Source organism: Scyliorhinus torazame, chromosome 4 (assembly GCF_047496885.1).
Source record: "Scyliorhinus torazame isolate Kashiwa2021f chromosome 4, sScyTor2.1, whole genome shotgun sequence".
Taxonomy (NCBI): Eukaryota; Metazoa; Chordata; class Chondrichthyes; order Carcharhiniformes; family Scyliorhinidae; genus Scyliorhinus; species Scyliorhinus torazame.
The window spans coordinates 209,233,704-209,250,442 of NC_092710.1; the positions used below are offsets into that span (position 1 = coordinate 209,233,704).

Here is a 16,739-nt window from a genome sequence, read left to right on the forward strand (position 1 = left end):
CTTCCACTTGGGCACATTGAACTCATTAAGTAGCTAATTAATGGCCACTTAAGTGCCTTGTCCTGCCCCCACAAATATTTTACCCAAGGGTAGAGGGTAGCCCATGCCAAGCGGGTACCCAGCAGCTTTAATCAGTTGAGCTAATGTCGTGAAAGAGTGGGACCTCCTTTGGGGGACCCCGTTGCCCATCAGAGGTACACCTCAAGGCTATACCGCTCTTAAACCTCCTTCCACTCCCAGTCTTTCAACTTCAGTCCCAGACGCCTCTCACCACAATCGCTGACCACAATCCACCGATACACCAGACCCCATTTGCCACTCCAGGACTCATCCACAGAGGACAGCAGAGCGTCCTGTATGGGAGGAGCCAACAGCAAAGCTCATTGCTGCTGCCATTACCCAGAAGACCATGGAACACAGGATAAAGGAAAACGGACACCTTGAAGATAAATGTATCTTCTATTGCAACTATCAGGTGTATGTATTGTTTAAAAAGCACACATGAACTACATGGTGAGATTAATGTCAGCCACTCATTGATTTTCTCAAAGTGAAAGCCAGAAAAAGACTTGCATTTAGATAGAATCTTCCATGATCTCAGGACATCCCAAAATACTTTTTTTTTAAAAATTGTTTAAGAATTTTTTTACAAAATTTTCAACCATACAAAGCAACCCCCACCACCCCCCGTAACACAAAAGAAAGAAAGCTCCCATAGCAAGACATGAACATGGCAAGTCAATATGATACAGAGCTTTGTACATTGGATTCCTCCCGTACATATCAGTTTCCCGGGTCATTCATGTATTTTCTTGCTCAAATGCCCCCCAGAGAAGCCCCCCTTCCCCCTCCCCCCCCCCCCCCCCCCCTCCCCCCAAGAAAGATGAACAGGTCCTCCATTCTTCTAATCCCTGCCCGATGCCAGCTCTGAAACCCCCTGTCCATCCTACATGGGACAAACCGATGGTTATCCCTGATCGGGGACCACACCGAGGCTCCCATCGCTCCCCTATGTCGTCTCCACTGCCCCCAGATCTTTAGCGTTGCCGCCACCACCAGGCTCGTGGTGTACCTTGTTGGCGAGAGCGGCAGCGGTGCCGTCACCAGCGCCCCCAGGCTCGTTCCTTTGCAGGACGCCATCTCCAACCTCTTCCACGCCGCCCCCTCTCCCTCCATCACCCACTTACGGATCATCGCCACGTTGGCTGCCCAGTAGTAGCCACCCAGATTCGGCAATGCCAACCCTCCTCTATCTCTGCTACGCTCCAGGAACCCCCTCCTTACCCTCGGGGTCTTGCTCGCCCACACAAATCCCATAATACTCCTGCTTACCCTCTTAAAGAAGGGCTTGGCAATCACAATTGGGAGGCATTGGAATACAAAAAGAAACCTCGGGAGAACCACCATTTTAATCGACTGTACCCTGCCCGCCAGCGAGAGTGGCAACATGTCCCACCTTTTAAAGTCCTCCTCCATCTGTTCCACCAGCCGCGTCACATTAAGTTTGTGCAGTGCCCCCCAGTGCCTAGCTACCTGAATCCCCAAGTATCGAAAGCTCCTTTCCGCCCTCCTCAACGGTAGGTCGTCTATCCCTCTTCCCTGATCCCCCGGATGCACCACAAAGAGCTCACTCTTTCCCACATTGAGCTTATAGCCCGAGAAGTCTCCAAACTCCCTTAGGATCTGCATGACTTCAACCATCCCCTCCACTGGATTTGCCACATACAGCAACAGGTCAGCTGCGTACAGCGACACTCGATGATCCTCTCCCCCTCCGACCACCCCCTTCCATTTCCCCGACTCCCTTAACGCCATGGCCAAAGGTTCAATTGCTGATGCAAACAGCAGAGAGGACAGGGGGCACCCCTGCCTCGTCCCTCGATACAGCCGGAAATACTCCGACCTCCGCCGGTTCGTGACCACACTCGCCACCGGGGTTCTATACAGGAGCTTAACCCAACTAATAAACCCTCTCCCGAACCCAAACCTCAACACTTCCCAGAGATACTCCCACTCTACTCGGTCAAAGGCCTTCTCCGCGTCCATGGCTGCCACTATCTCCACCTCTCCCTCCACCGATGGCTTCATTATCACATTTAGGTGCCTTCGCACATTGGTATTTAGCTGCCTACCCTTTACGAATCCCGTCTGGTCCTCGTGAATCACCCCCGCGACACAGTCCTCAATCCTCGTAGCCAACGTTTCTGCCAGCAACTTAGCATCTACGTTGAGGAGCGAGATCGGTCTATACAACCCGCATTGCAGTGGGTCCTTATCCCGCTTCAAGATCAAAGAGATCGTCGCCTCCGACATTGTCGGGGGCAGGGTCCCCCCCTCCCTTGCTTCATTGAAGGTTCTTACCAGCAACGGGGCTAACAGGTCTACATACTTCCTATAAAACTCCACCGGGAACCCATCCGGCCGCAGGGCCTTCCCCGCCTGCATGCTCCCCAGTCCTTTAACCAGCTCCTCCACCCCAATGGGCAACCCCAAACCAGCCACCTCCTGCTCCTCCACCCTCGGGAACCTCAGTTGGTCCAAGAATCGTCGCATCCCCTCTTTTCCCCCTGGGGGCTGGGACCTATACAGCGCCTCGTAAAAGGCCTTAAATGCCTCATTCACTTTCACCGCACTCTGCACCGTAGTTCCCCTGCCACCCTTGACTCCACCTATTTCCCTCGCTGCCATCCTCTTACAGAGCTGATGTGCCAGCATCCGACTCGCCTTCTCCCCATATTCATATAACGCCCCCTGTGCCTTCCTCCACTGTGCCTCTGCCTTCCCTGTGGTCAACAGGTCAAACTCCGTCTGGAGACTTTGTCTCTCCCTGAGTAGTCCCTCATCAGGAGCCTCTGTATATCTCCTGTCCACCCTTAAAATCTCCCCCATTAACCTCTCCCTTTCCCTGCCCTCTCTCTTCACCCTATGAGCCCTGATGGAGATTAACTCTCCTCTGACCACCGCCTTCAGTGCCTCCCATACGACTCCCACCTGCACCTCCCTGTTGTCGTTGGCCTCCAGGTACCTTTCGATGCACCCCTCCCACAAACTTCCTCGTCTGCCAGCAGTCCCACATCCAACCGCCACAATGGGCATTGGTCCCTCTCCTCCCCCAGCTCTAGCTCCACCCAATGCGGGGCGTGGTCTGAAATGGCTCTGGCCAAAGGCCTGGCAAATCTCCACGGATCTACTCCCCCCATCTGATCCATAAACCCCCTGAGCACCTTGGCCGCAGCCGGCCTCTTCCCCGTCCTAGATCTGGAATGATCTAACGCTGGGTCCAGCACTGTGTTGAAATCCCCACCCATTATCAAGCTCCCTACCTCCAAGTCTGGAATACGCCCCAACAACCGTTTCACGAATCCAGCATCGTCCCAGTTCGGGGCGTATACATTTACCAATACCACCTCCATCCCCTGCAACCTACCGCTCACCATCACGTATCGGCCTCCATTGTGCGCTACTATGTTCTTGGCCTCAAACGACACCCGCTTCCCCACCAGTATTGCCACCCCTCTATTCTTCACATCCAGCCTCGAATGGAACACCTGTCCTACCCATCCCTTCCTTAACCTGACCTGATCTGCCACCTTCAGATGAGTCTCCTGAAGCATGACCATGTCTGTCTTCAGTCCCTCTTTAAGTGCGCGAACACTCGGGCCCTCTTAACCGGCCCATTTAGGCCTCTCACATTCCGCGTGATCAACCGGATTGGGGGGCTACCCCCCCCCCCCGCTGACTAGCCATCTCCTATCTTAGGCCAGTCCCGTGCCCGCGCCTCCCGCACCCTCCAGTCCCCCCGCCCCGACCACCTCTTCCATTTTCAGCTCCCGCTCGGCCAGTGCAGCAGCAACCCTATTGTCCCCCCCTCTCCACCCCTTCCCTCCCCCCCCCCCCCCCGCTAGATCTGCATCTAGCTCTTTTGCTCCCCCCATACTACTTCCGTGAGTCAGCTGACTTCTGCTGACCCCGCCTTCCCGTTGATCTCCCCGTGTGGGAATCTCTCCTCCTCCTTACCTTCCTCCATCCCCCCCCCCCTCCCTAGCGCGGGAAAAAGCCCGCGCTTTCCTGAGCCAGCCCTGCCCCCTAGTGGCACAGCTCCTGTTGTGGCCTTATCCCAGTTCCCCCATCCCCAAGTCTCACCTCCCTCTAGCACCGACGCCCACATTCCCCACTATTTCGTCAAAAGAAAAAAAAAATTAACAACTCTTCCCACATCCCCATCCATGAAACATTCTTTACCCATATTTACAACCCCGTATACAGTCAACATCCCCCCCCCCACAACCACAGCCCCTCAGGTCCAGTCCAATTTTTTTCCCCCTCGTTTTTGCCGCTGCTCCAAAGCCTCTTTCTCCGATGTTCCACCGCTAATCCCCGCCATACAACGTAAGGGGGACCTTACTTCACCTTCCCACACGGGATTCAATCAAAAAATTCCCGTTGGGGCTCCTCTGGAGAGCCCAAAAATCCGTTATAGCGGGAGCTGCCAAAATGTGCGGCTTAGCTCCCCATCGCCGCAACCGGAAGTCCATCCCAAAATACTTTACAGCCAAATAAGCATTTTTGAAGTGTTGTATTTTGGGAAATGCAGCAGCCAATCTATAAGCTTCTACAAACTGCAATTTATTTTTGGTGATGTTGGATGAGGAATTAATTGGCCAAGGGGCCGAGCATAAATATTCTTCTTTGAACACCCCACTTCTGATGATAAATGGAGCCTCGATTTAATGTTTCATTCAAAGGACAGCATCTCTGACAGTGCAGCACTCCTTCAGAACTGCTTCAGAGTGTTGGCCTAGATTTTTGAGTTCAAGGCCGGTCAATGCGGCGGCAGTAGGGGGCCGTTGAAAGCGGCCCCCGCAGCGATTCTCCGCGGTCGACCGGCCGAGTTCCCGCCAAGTTCTGCCGGCGTGATTCACATATGATACCACCCGGCGGGAGCTCGGACCCGTGGCCGCAGTGGCCATCCTGGTGGGGGGGGGGGGGCAGGGGGATCAAACTCCGGGAATGGGGGGGCCTCCACAGCGGCCAGGCCCGAGATCAGGGGCTACCAATCGGCGGCCGTGCGCGATCTGGGGGGGGCCTACCGTCTTCCCCGTGGGCCCGCTCTGTCGCTATGCCATGGTACGCAGCGCCGGCGCGGACACCGCCATCACGCGCATGCCCCAGCACAGAAACGGCCACCAAGCACATGCGGGGACCCAAACCAGCAGTGCAGAGCCGCGTATCGGCGCTGGAGCTGCGTGCAGCACTCCGGCGCCATGCTGGCCCCCCGTGGGCCACTGAATCGCTGGGCCAAGAGACTCGTTGTCGCCGGCGTGAAACACTCCAACGTTTACGCCGGTGTCAACACGTAGCCGGGATTTTGGAGAATCCCGGCCCAAGTCTCTGGAGTGGACTTGAAGCCTGAATCTACTGAGTCTGAAGCTGAAGAAAGTCATCAACTCAAAGCTTGTTAAAAATAAACCATCATATTTGCCCTGGATTTGATTTGGAATTTATGACTAAATTACATTTACCATCAACAAGACTGACAGTAAATTTGTTAACAATTATTTTGAGGAAAATGTTTGACGGTACTGAACAAATTGCTTGTTTACATCACAGATTGTAAAATACAGTGCAGAAATCACTGAGAGCAAAGCTCCTTTAAATATGCGGAAAGAAAATAATTTATCCAGAATATATGCAGTCATGTGTTTTTGATTTCTTTCAAAATAACACATTTTTCTTTTTAAGGTTAGGAATACCATGCAGCCTTGATCATGTAATTAATATCCTTTTCCAGTCATTGCTTGAATTTCTTCAGAGATTAATAGACAACAAGGAGAGCAACAAAATGACACTAAACAACGTTTCCGTCATCATGGCACCCAACCTGTTTATGTTTAAAGGATATTGCACAAAGACACAGTTAGAAATGGCTGCTGGGACAAGCAACATAATGCGCTACTTGATTAAATACCAAGAGTTGCTTTGGACGGTAAGAACAATATCAGGTTTGCAAAACATATCCTTTGAAACTAAACTTCTTGTTATGACTTTGATGTCCTAGTTGAGCCTCACCTCAAGGTTATATATTGAGGAGTCTGGCACACTTTGCATAGGTATATGAGATGAAGTGAGAGTTACTGCCCTTGACACCAAGGCAATGTTTGACCGAGTATGGCATCAAGGAACACTAGCAAAACTGGATTCAATGGGAATCAGAGGGAAAACTCTGGTTGGAGACATACCCAGTACAAAGAAGATAGTTGTGGTGGTTGGAGGTCAATCATCTCACCTCCATGATATCACTGCAGGAGTGGTAGCGTCCAAGGCCCAACCATCTTCAACTGCTACATCAATGCCTTTTCTTCCATTTTGTTTTAATCTAAAGTACCCAATTCATTTTTTTTTCCAATTAAGGGGCAATTTAGCATTGGAAATCCACCTATCCTCCACATCTTTGGGTTATGGGGGGGGTAGTGAGACCCATGCAGCCAAGGGGAGAATGTGCGAACTCCACGCGGACAGTGAGCCGGGCCGCGATCGAACCTGGGTCCTCGCCGCCGTGAGGCAGTATGCTAACCACTGCACTACCGTGTTGCCCTCTTTCTTTGCTCATAAAGTCAGAAATGAGGATGTTCACAATTGACTGCACAATATTCAGCACCATTTGTGACTCCCCAGATAATGTAGCGGTTCATGTCCAAATGCAGCAAGAGCTGGACAATATCCAAACTTGGGCTGACAAGTAACATTCGTGCCACACAAGTGCCAGGCAATGATCATCGCGAACAAAAGAGAATCTAACTGTTGTACCATCAATTCACTGCAAGACGATGAGAACGAGTGAACAGAGGCTTTATTAACCGAGAACTTGCCTGCCTGTGAGTTCAGTAACAATGAGTGCCGCCCACAGGTGGCCAGGTCTATATACAGCCCCGGGGGGGGGGGGGCGCGGAGCCAGAGGCGGAGTCCACCGGGGCTCCTGTACAATACATGGTGGTAGATCATATTACTATTTCCTGGTCATAGGCCACAGTACTATACAGACAGGGTAGATCGTATTACCATTTCCTGGTCATAGGCCACACTACTAAACAGACAGTTTATACTATGGTAAATACATTCACCACAGTCACCCCCTGTTAAAAAAATGAAGTCCGGCGGGGGTGAAGTGGGGTCATCATATATTCAGTCTGTCTGGAGGCCGGATTGTTCCTTTGGACCTCCTCAGTTCTGGCGGTGCGGCGGATGCGGGCGTTGCAGTTGATAACTCCGAGAGCGTGTTGTCTGGAGCTTCAGTCCGGCGTGTCGGCATCGGTTGAGGGGAAGAGTTAGGCAGGGGGGTGGTGGATGGCGGCAGTTTAGGCGTGGGACAGTACAGGAGCCCCAGGGGGTCACAAGGAGTGTTGGGGGTGGCGGTAGGTGGCAGGGGGGGGGGCGAGTTGGCCGGGGAAACAGAGGGCGCTAGGTCCCATAGGGAGACCGTATCTTGCCGTCCGTCTTGGTGCGCGTGCAGCAGCTGGACCCTCCCGACCAGGAGGTCGGTCTTATGGCTCCTCGTATGCTTCCGGAGAAGGACGGGCCCCGGAGTTGTCAGCCAGGATGGAAGCAAGACCCCGGAGATGGACTTTCTCGGGAAGACAAACACACGGTCATGGGGGTCTCATTCGTGGCTGTGCAGAGGAGCAACCTTATGGAGTGGAGCACGTCGGGAAGGACCTCCTGCCAGCGGGGAATCGGAAGACTTCTAGACCGAAGGGCAAGAAGAACGGCCTTCCATACCATCACGTTCTCCCTCTCCACCTGCCCATTTCCCCGCGGGTTGTAGCTCGTAGTCCTGCTCGAGGCAATGCCCTTACTGAGCAGGTACTGACGCAGCTCATCGCTCATAAATGATGTGCCCCGGTCACTGTGGACTTATGCAGGGAAACCGAACAGGGTGAAGATGCTGTGCAGTGCGTTTATAACAGTGGCCAAGGTCATGTCGGGACAAGGGACAGTGAAGGGGAAGCGGGAGTACTCGTCAATGATGGTCAGGAAGTGTATATTGTGGTTGGTGGACGGGAGGGGCCCTTTGAAGTCAATACTGAGGCGTTCAAAGGGCCGGGAGGCCTTTACCAGATGAACCTTGTCTGGCCGATGGAAGTGCGGTTTGCACTCTGCGCGGATGTGGCAGTCCCTGGTCATGGCCCTGACCTCCTTGGTGGAGTAGGGCAGGTTGCGGGCCTTAATGAAGTGGGTAAGCCGGGTGATCCCCGGGTGACAGAGGTCATCGTGGATAGCCCGAAGTCGGTCACCTTGTGCACTGGCGCATGTGCCGCGGGACAGGGCATCTGAGGGCTCGTTGAGCTCCCCAGGACGATACTTGATATCGTAATTGTCCACCTCAAAGATTTTGTCATTTTTAATTTTGCCCCGTTGTACGTTGTCAAACATAAAGCCTACTGACCGTTGGTCGATGACGAGCGTGAACCTCCTACCGGCTAGGTAGTGCCTCCAATGTTGCACAGCTTCCACGATGGCTTGAGCTTCCTTCTCGACAGAGGAGTGTCAGATCTCGGAGGCGTTGAGAGTTCGGGAAAAAAAGGCTACTGGCCTGCCCGCCTGGTTGAGGGTGGCGGCCAGGGCGACGTCTGACGCATCGCCCTCTACCTGGAAGGAGACGGACTCGTCGACCGTGTGCATTGCGGCCTGAGTGATATTGGCCTTGATGCGGCTGAAGGCCGAGAGGGCCTCAGCCATGACCAGGGACTGCAATGTCTGCGCAGAGTGCAAACCACACTTCTATCGGCCAGACAAGGCTCATCCACTTTAATAAGTGGGCGGGCTTTGTCCGCATAGTTGGGGACTCACTGGGCATAGTAGGAGAATAGCCCCAGGCATCATTTGAGGGCTTTGAGGCTGTGGGGAAGGGGAAGTTCCGTGAGGGGGCGCATGCGGTCAGGGTCGGGCCCTAGGACTTCGTTTTCCACGACATAGCCGAGGATGGCAAGCCGGGTTGTGCGGAAAACGCACTTCTACTTGTTATATGTGAGGTTGAGGGATTGGGCGGTTTGGAGGAACCTCTGAACGTTGGCGTCGTGGTCCTGCTGATCATGGCCGCAGAGGGTGACATTGTCCAAGTACGGGTATGTAGCCCGCAGCCCGTACTGGTCCACCATTCTGTCCATCATTCTCTGGAAGACCGAAACCGCATTAGTGACGCCGAAAGGGACCCTGAGGAAGTGGAAGAGTCGGCCGGCTGCTTTAAAAGCCGTGTAGTGGTGATCTTCTGGACGGATCGGGAGCTGGTGGTAGGCAGACTTCAGATCTACCGTGGAGAAAACCCGGTATTGCGCGATTTGGTTGACCATCTCCGCAATGCGGGGGTGGGGGTACGCATCCAGTTGCGTGAACCGGTTTATGGTTTGGCTGTAGTCCACAACCATCCGATTCTTTACCTCGGTCCTGACAATTACCACTTGAGCTCTCCAGGGGCTGTTGCTGGCCTCGATGATCTCCTCCCTCAAGAGTCGCTGGACCTCTGACTTGATAAAAGTCATGTCTTGTGCACTGTACCTTCTGCTCCTGGTGGCGACGGGCGTGAGGTTCGCAAAGAGCGGGGGTGGGGGAGGTGGGGGGGGGCCACATTAAGTGTCACGAGGCTACATACCATGAGGGGGGGTAAGGGTCCACCAAACTTTAGGGTCAGACTTCGGTGACTGCACTGGATGTCTAGTCTGAGCAGTAGGGGGGCGCAGAGGTGAGGGAGGGCATACAGTTTAAATTGGGTGTACTCTGAGCCCTGTATCGCGAGGTTCGCGACACAGTACCCCCGGATCTGCACCAACTGGGATCCGGAGGCGAGGGAGGTTGTCTGGGACGCTGAGTAGATGTGGAGGGAGCAGCGCCTTACCAGCGGGGTGGACGAAGCTCTCTGTGCTCCCGGAGTCGAACAGACAGGGGGTCTCATGCCCATTGACCCGGATGACCATCATTGAATTTTTCAGGTGCTTTGGCTGTGACTGGTCGAGGATGACTGTGCCGAGCTGCGGGTAGTCTGCATGGTCCGAGGTATCAAGATGGCAACCCCATCGGTCGCACGTGTCGGTTGGTTTTGAAGATGGTGGCCAGGATGGCCGCCCCCATGAGTCGCATGTGTCGGGCAGCGTGAAAGATGGCACCCCCCCACGAGTTGCACGAGGCAGATGATGCATCTGAAGCGGGCGTTCCCGGCCGACACGCAGCCACATTGCGGGGTCTGTGGGCCTGTGAGTCCGTGGATCGGGCCTTGTACGCTTTTGACTTTGGGGCTTTATGTCGGGCCAGGCAGACTCTGGCAAAATGTCCCTTTTTGCCACAGTTGCTGCATGTTGCGGTGCGGGGGGCACTGCTCCTGGGGGTGTTGGCCCTGACCGCAGAAGTAGCATGGTGAACCACCGGTCTGGACGGGCAGCCACGCGGCACAAGCCTGTGATGTAGTAGGACCCGGCGAGTGGTGCCCACGAGGGGTTCGCTGGATCTGCGGGGAGCGCGCTGAGGCTCTGGTAGTTGCAGTTTCTGACGAGTAGGGTCAGGTTCTCCAGGTACTCGTCCAGCGATTCCCTGGCGTGTTGACGGCGGGTAGTGAGAAGGTGCCGCGCGAACACCTCGTTTACGGGCTTCACGAAACGCTCCTTCAGCGTCGCGACAGCTGCATCGTACATGTCGGCTTTCTCAATCATCACGGAGATTCGGTTGATAAATTGTTGTACCATCAATTCACTGCAAGACGATGAGAACGAGTGAACAGAGGCTTTATTAACCGAGAACTTGCCTGCCTGTGAGTTCAGTAACAATGAGTGCCGCCCACAGATGGCCAGGTCTATATACAGCCCCGGGGGGGGCGGAGCCAGAGGCGGCAGTACTAAACTATTTGCTCTGGGGGTGGGGTGTGGGGAGATGCAAGATGTAGTGGGAGACATGGTGGACAACCCTGAACACAGTCCATGGGCAGTACAGGGTGTGGAAGCAGTCTGAGTGGAAAGGCCCACCTTGATGCTATAGGACTTTGTTCCAGCTTTGAAAGAAATAGCCCTTTAGCTCTTATGCCTCACATGCCCTCATCCCTCCCAAACAATCCCCAGGACCTGTCCATGCCAACCCATGCCACCTTCATGACCCTCTACCCATGGCCCTTTATAGCCTCTATGCCTACTCAGTGGCAACTCATACCAACCCATGCCCCACTCTCCACTCTTACAGTTTCCATACGAATTCACACTGGTCCTTGCCCTTCCCCCCCCCCCCCCACCTCACATAGACAGGGAACCTCCAGGCCTGAGGGGCAAAATTTCAGCCTGGCACCCTGGCAGTGCCCACTCCAGACTGGCAGTGCCAGCCAGGTAATGCCAAGGTGCCACCAGCAGTGCCAAGATGACAGCCTGGTCAGAGGCCGACCACCCAGTGTCCTCCGATCACCTGGAAGACCCCCTCAAGTTTCATTGCACCTGGTCCCCATTTCTTGGGGCCAGTATTAATCGGCGCCTGGCTGGCGTCTCCTTGGTGAGGCCAATAGATGCTGGGTGGCCGTTCCATCCGGAGTCAGCACGGTTAAGTGGGTTTTAAACTTAACCATGCAAAACTGTGTCCCATTTGTTGCCCAAGCCTACTTGCCCTTACGAAGGTGGTGGTAATGAGCTGTATTCTTAAACTGCTGCAGTCCATATGGTGCAGATACACCCATACATCTATCGGGAAGGATGTTCATTCAAGGATGTCCCAGGTTTTTCACCCAGCAATATTAAAGAAATGGCGATACAGTTCCAAGTCAATTTGGTAAATTGCAGGTGAACTTGCAGATCATGCTATTCCCATGTGTCAGCTGCCATTGTCCTACTAGGTGATAGAACTTGCAGGTTTGGAAAGTGCTGTTGAAGGAGTTTGGAAAGTTGCTGCAAAGCATTTTGTAAATGAAGATCTACCCTGCCATGTCCCCGTCCAGCCAGAGGTCTCTAATGGCCAGCGAGACCCCCCTTCCCCCCAAGCTGTCATAATGCCTGGTGCACATTTGTGGAAACCAGTGCAAAACAGCGTTCCGGTTGAGGTCTTGTAGGTGTGGCCATTTACTCCCAGGAACCGGGTGAATAAGGCTTCCGGGTATTTAAATGAGCCTAAATAGCGAGTTGGGTGACTCGTAATTGGGCCAGTGCACGCTCCGCGCCAGATGCAAAGCATTCACTGTATCACACCCGTGGTGTGTGGTGGTGGAGGGAGCAAAGTTTTAAGGTGGTGAATTGCAGTTGAGACCTTTAAGCGTGTAATAAAACTTGGGCTCTGTGGTTCAAGCACTCTACTGCTCAATCTCCAGAAGATTTTTAAATTATGTGACAGTTTTTTTTATGATGTGGAAGACTTGAAGAGTTGGTTTCCACTGAAAGATTCAGGAAGCAATATCTGAACCAATAATTGTAGGCCCTGGACTTGGCATTCAAGCATATGAAAAGCATGCCTCTTCCTCCCTGAATGTTATATGCACCAAAGAAACTTCCATCCTGCTCATAATTTCTTACAGCAGCAGAAAATACACCATTTAAATTTCCAATGTAATATTGTAATCTCAAGTAATAACTTTCCAACCAGATAAGTACATTAAGGAGACATGAATAGAAGGTTATGTTGATAGGTTAGAAGAAGAGGAGTAGGATGAGGCTCATGTAATATTTTGTAACCAACAATTCTGATCCTGTCACATTGATATACATTTTTCTGGGCGATCAAGATGATGACATGATCTCTTAAGTTAATGGACTAAATGTTGACAACTGTCAAAGGAAGCCTATAAATGAACATTGCCTTCCAACACCTTTCAGATTCCAAAGTTTATTATGAATCAAGTGCGACAACAAAACATTGAAAACCATAAAAAGTTGACCAAGGAAAAGGCTGTGAAAAAGCTTCTGAAAAAGATGGCGTATGATAAAGATAAACATGACCGGAACCAAACTGATAAGAGTCTACCCAATGTAAGTAAGCCACACCAGCATTTAGATTTATTCTAAAATAGCTTATCAATGTCACTAATTATTTAATGGCACCCTGATGTGAGTGACATATGTGCCAAAAGATGCATGTTAAGCCAGGGGCATTTTCTAAAATGTTACAATATGATATTACATTAACTGGGCTAAAATTGCTTAATAGGGCCAAAGGAATGTTATTGGGAGGAACCAGAGGAGGCCACTTCAAAAATAGCATAAGATATTTTGAACTTTTACTTGCATCCTCCTTCTGGGATCATAAGCCAGCTGATTTCTGTTCCTTCCTAACAGCGAGCAAGCTGCCACAGAGTAAAGGCTATGCTCCCAGCTGACAAGCTGTCTGCAAATGAGACATGGGCCTCAAAGTGTCTTAGGCCTAACTGCTGTAACAGTGCTAGTTAATGCATATATTCATATACTTTTGCAGCTTTTATGTGGAACACACATAGATTCCAATTATTCTTTGGATAAGGATTACCTCCTATGGTCATTGATCTTATCACTTTGATTAATAAGTGCTATCTCTGGAACAAACGCATATATGCAATTATCATCTGTCAATGTGTTTCTACAGTCAGTCACTCTTCAGGGTGTAATACGAGTTCAGGCACCATCTCTTTCCAAAGTTTCCATGGCAATTCAACTAACAGAAGAGCTCAAAGCTGGTGATATACTGGCACGTTTCCAGCAATGTCTTAGTCAGAGCAGGTAAGCCGAAACCTCGGATCTACATTCTCCGAAAATATCTCTATCGCTTACCCAGTAGTCTACCTTGACATCAAAATTAGCCAATTGCCAGCAGGTTACAGTTTTGACTGTATTTTATTGCTTGTTATTATTAATTCTACATCAAAAAAATTTAATTCCATTTTGGAAAAAGAGCAATCATGTAATAAACACTGCACTTTGTTCACAACAACAGGATTACTGAATCTCCGCATAAAGAGGAAGTTTGCTTATATGAAATTGGAGGAAACATTGGTAAGAATTTACTATCAGTTGCATCTAGCATGAGGAATCTATAATTAAATTGCAGGAAGGAATTTGCTTTAGTTTTCATTAAGTGATATCAAGTTCGGAGTCGAGAAATTTTGCAGCCAGTTTTGGCTTCAGGTCCTGATAGCAATGGATATGCATAGATTCATGATGCGGTTTCCTGTACATTTGTGTCAATCTCATTCAAAAGTCCATTGCCTCAGACCAGTGTGGCAATTCCAATTCTCACACCAGCTGGCTCTGAGAGAGAGCACCAGTTATTGTTGAAATTTATAAACATGTTCTGAGTACAGGTTTATTAGGTTGGTTAACTTTTTGTTTGCTTTTCTGCCTTGTGATTACTGAGAGAGTTGATTTGTGATGGAGCTGATGGAATTTATATCCTTCACTGCTATCTATAATATTGTTTTGAGCTGGATTCAGACAAAGGACCAAAAGGTGACAGGAGCGTGCATTGTCCAATCTAATTTGTTGTGCATCATTCAAACATACATATGAATTAGGAGTAAGAGTAGGCCATTCGGCCCATCGACCTGCTCTGCCATTCAATAAGATCATGGCTGATGTAATTGTGACCTCTACTCCACATTTTTCCTGTACCCACTAACCCTCAACTCCATTGATAGTCAAGAAGCTATCTACCTCTGTCTTTAAAATATTAACTGACTTTGCCGCCACCATGCTCTGGGTGATTCAGGACTCTCAGAGAAAACAATTCTTCTCATTGCCATCTTAAATGGGAGACTCCTTGGGCGGAATTCTCCGACCCCCTGCCGGGTTAGAGAATCGGCGCGGCGCCGCACGAATCGCACCATGCCGCCCCAACGCCGGGATGCAATTCTCCACAGTGTGGAGAATCGGCACTGCCGTGGTTGGCGCGGTGCCAGCCGGGGTATGCACCGACTCTGCCGATTCTCCAGTCCGTTTTTACTCCGGCGTCGGCACTTAGCCGCCCGATGGGAGAATCCCGCCCCTAAACCGTGTCCCCTCCCATAAGGGGAAACATCCTTTCAGCATCCAGCCTGTTGGGCCCCTTGAGGACCTTGTACGTTTCAATATGATCACCTCTCATTCCTCTAAACTCAAATGGGTAAATGCCCAACCTGTCCAAACATTCCTCGTAGGATAAACCCTTCATCCCAGGTATCAGTCAAGTGAACCTTCCCTGAATTGCTTCAAATGCATTTATATCCTTTCTTAAAAAAGGAGACTAAACACAGTACTCTAGATATGGTCTCAGCAATGCGCTGTACAATTGTAGCAAAACATCTCTGCTTTTTTATCCTTAAGAACTAACAGTTCTCTGCTTTAATATTCAATTCCCCTTGCAATAAACAACAACATTTTATTTGGCCCTAATCAATTGCAGTGCCTGCATAATAACATTTCCTGATTCATGGACCAGGACATCCCAATCCCTCTGTGTGTCAGAGTTCTGCAATCTCTTTCCATTTAAATATTATGCAGCTTTTTAATTCTTCCTGTCACGGTGGACAAGTTCACATTTTCTTCATCGGCCAATTTTTTTGTCCTCTCATTTAGCCTCTCTGTGACCCTTTGCAGACTCCCGATGTCCTCTACACAATTTACTTTCCTACTTATCTTTGTGTCGTCAACAAATTTAGCTACCGTACATTCTGTCATTTCATAGAACATAGAACAATACAGCGCAGTACAGGCCCTTCGGCCCACGATGTTGCACCAAAACAAAAGCCATCTAACCTACACTGCCATTATCATCCATATGTTTATCCAATAAACTTTTAAATGCCCTCAATGTTGGCGAGTTCACTACTGTAGCAGGTAGGGCATTCCACGGCCTCACTACTCTTTGCGTAAAGAACCTACCTCTGACCTCTGTCCTATATCTATTACCCCTCAGTTTAAAGTTATGTCCCCTCGTGCCAGCCATATCCATCCGCGGGAGAAGGCTCTCACTGTCCACCCTATCCAACCCCCTGATCATTTTGTATGCCTCTATTAAGTCTCCTCTTAACCTTCTTCTCTCCAACGAAAACAACCTCAAGTCCATCAGCCTTTCCTCGTAAGATTTTCCCTCCATACCAGGCAACATCCTGGTAAATCTCCTCTGCACCCACTCCAAAGCCTCCACGTCCTTCCTATAATGCGGTGACCAGAACTATACGCAATACTCCAAATGCGGCCGTACCAGAGTTCTGTACAGCTGCAACATGACCTCCCGACTCCGGAACTCAATCCCTCTACCAATAAAGGCCAACACTCCATAGGCCTTCTTCACAACCCTATCAACCTGGGTGGCAACTTTCAGGGATCTATGTACATGGACACCTCGATCCCTCTGCTCATCCACACTTTCAAGAAACTTTACCATTAGCCAAATATTCCGCATTCCTGTTATTCCTTCCAAAGTGAATCACCTCACACTTCTCTACATTAAACTCCATTTGCCACCTCTCAGCCCAGCTCTGCAGCTTATCTATATCCCTCTGTAACCTGCTACATCCTTCCACACTATCGACAACACCACCGACTTTAGTATCGTCTGCAAATTTACTCACCCACCCTTCTGCGCCTTCCTCTAGGTCATTGATAAAAATGACAAACAGCAACGGCCCCAGAACAGATCCTTGTGGTACTCCACTTGTGACTGTACTCCATTCTGAACATTTCCCATCAACCACCACCCTCTGTCTTCTTTCAGCTAGCCAATTTCTGATCCACATCTCTAAATCACCCTCAATCCCCAGCCTCCGTATTGTTTGCAATAGC

General features: G+C 50.7%; 1 protein-coding gene across 2 annotated transcripts in view; it reads left to right on the forward strand.

Annotated features, from left to right (window-relative positions):
* Window positions 1-16,739, forward strand: part of arhgap18 (Rho GTPase activating protein 18) — a 117,964-nt gene that overhangs the window by 88,659 nt on the left and 12,566 nt on the right. For both annotated transcript variants that reach the window (XM_072499216.1, XM_072499218.1), the window contains exons 11-14: window positions 5,792-5,986; window positions 12,825-12,977; window positions 13,567-13,700; window positions 13,915-13,973. In XM_072499216.1, coding sequence (XP_072355317.1) covers window positions 5,792-5,986; window positions 12,825-12,977; window positions 13,567-13,700; window positions 13,915-13,973 — 541 coding nt within the window. The remainder of the gene's footprint in view (window positions 1-5,791; window positions 5,987-12,824; window positions 12,978-13,566; window positions 13,701-13,914; window positions 13,974-16,739) is intronic.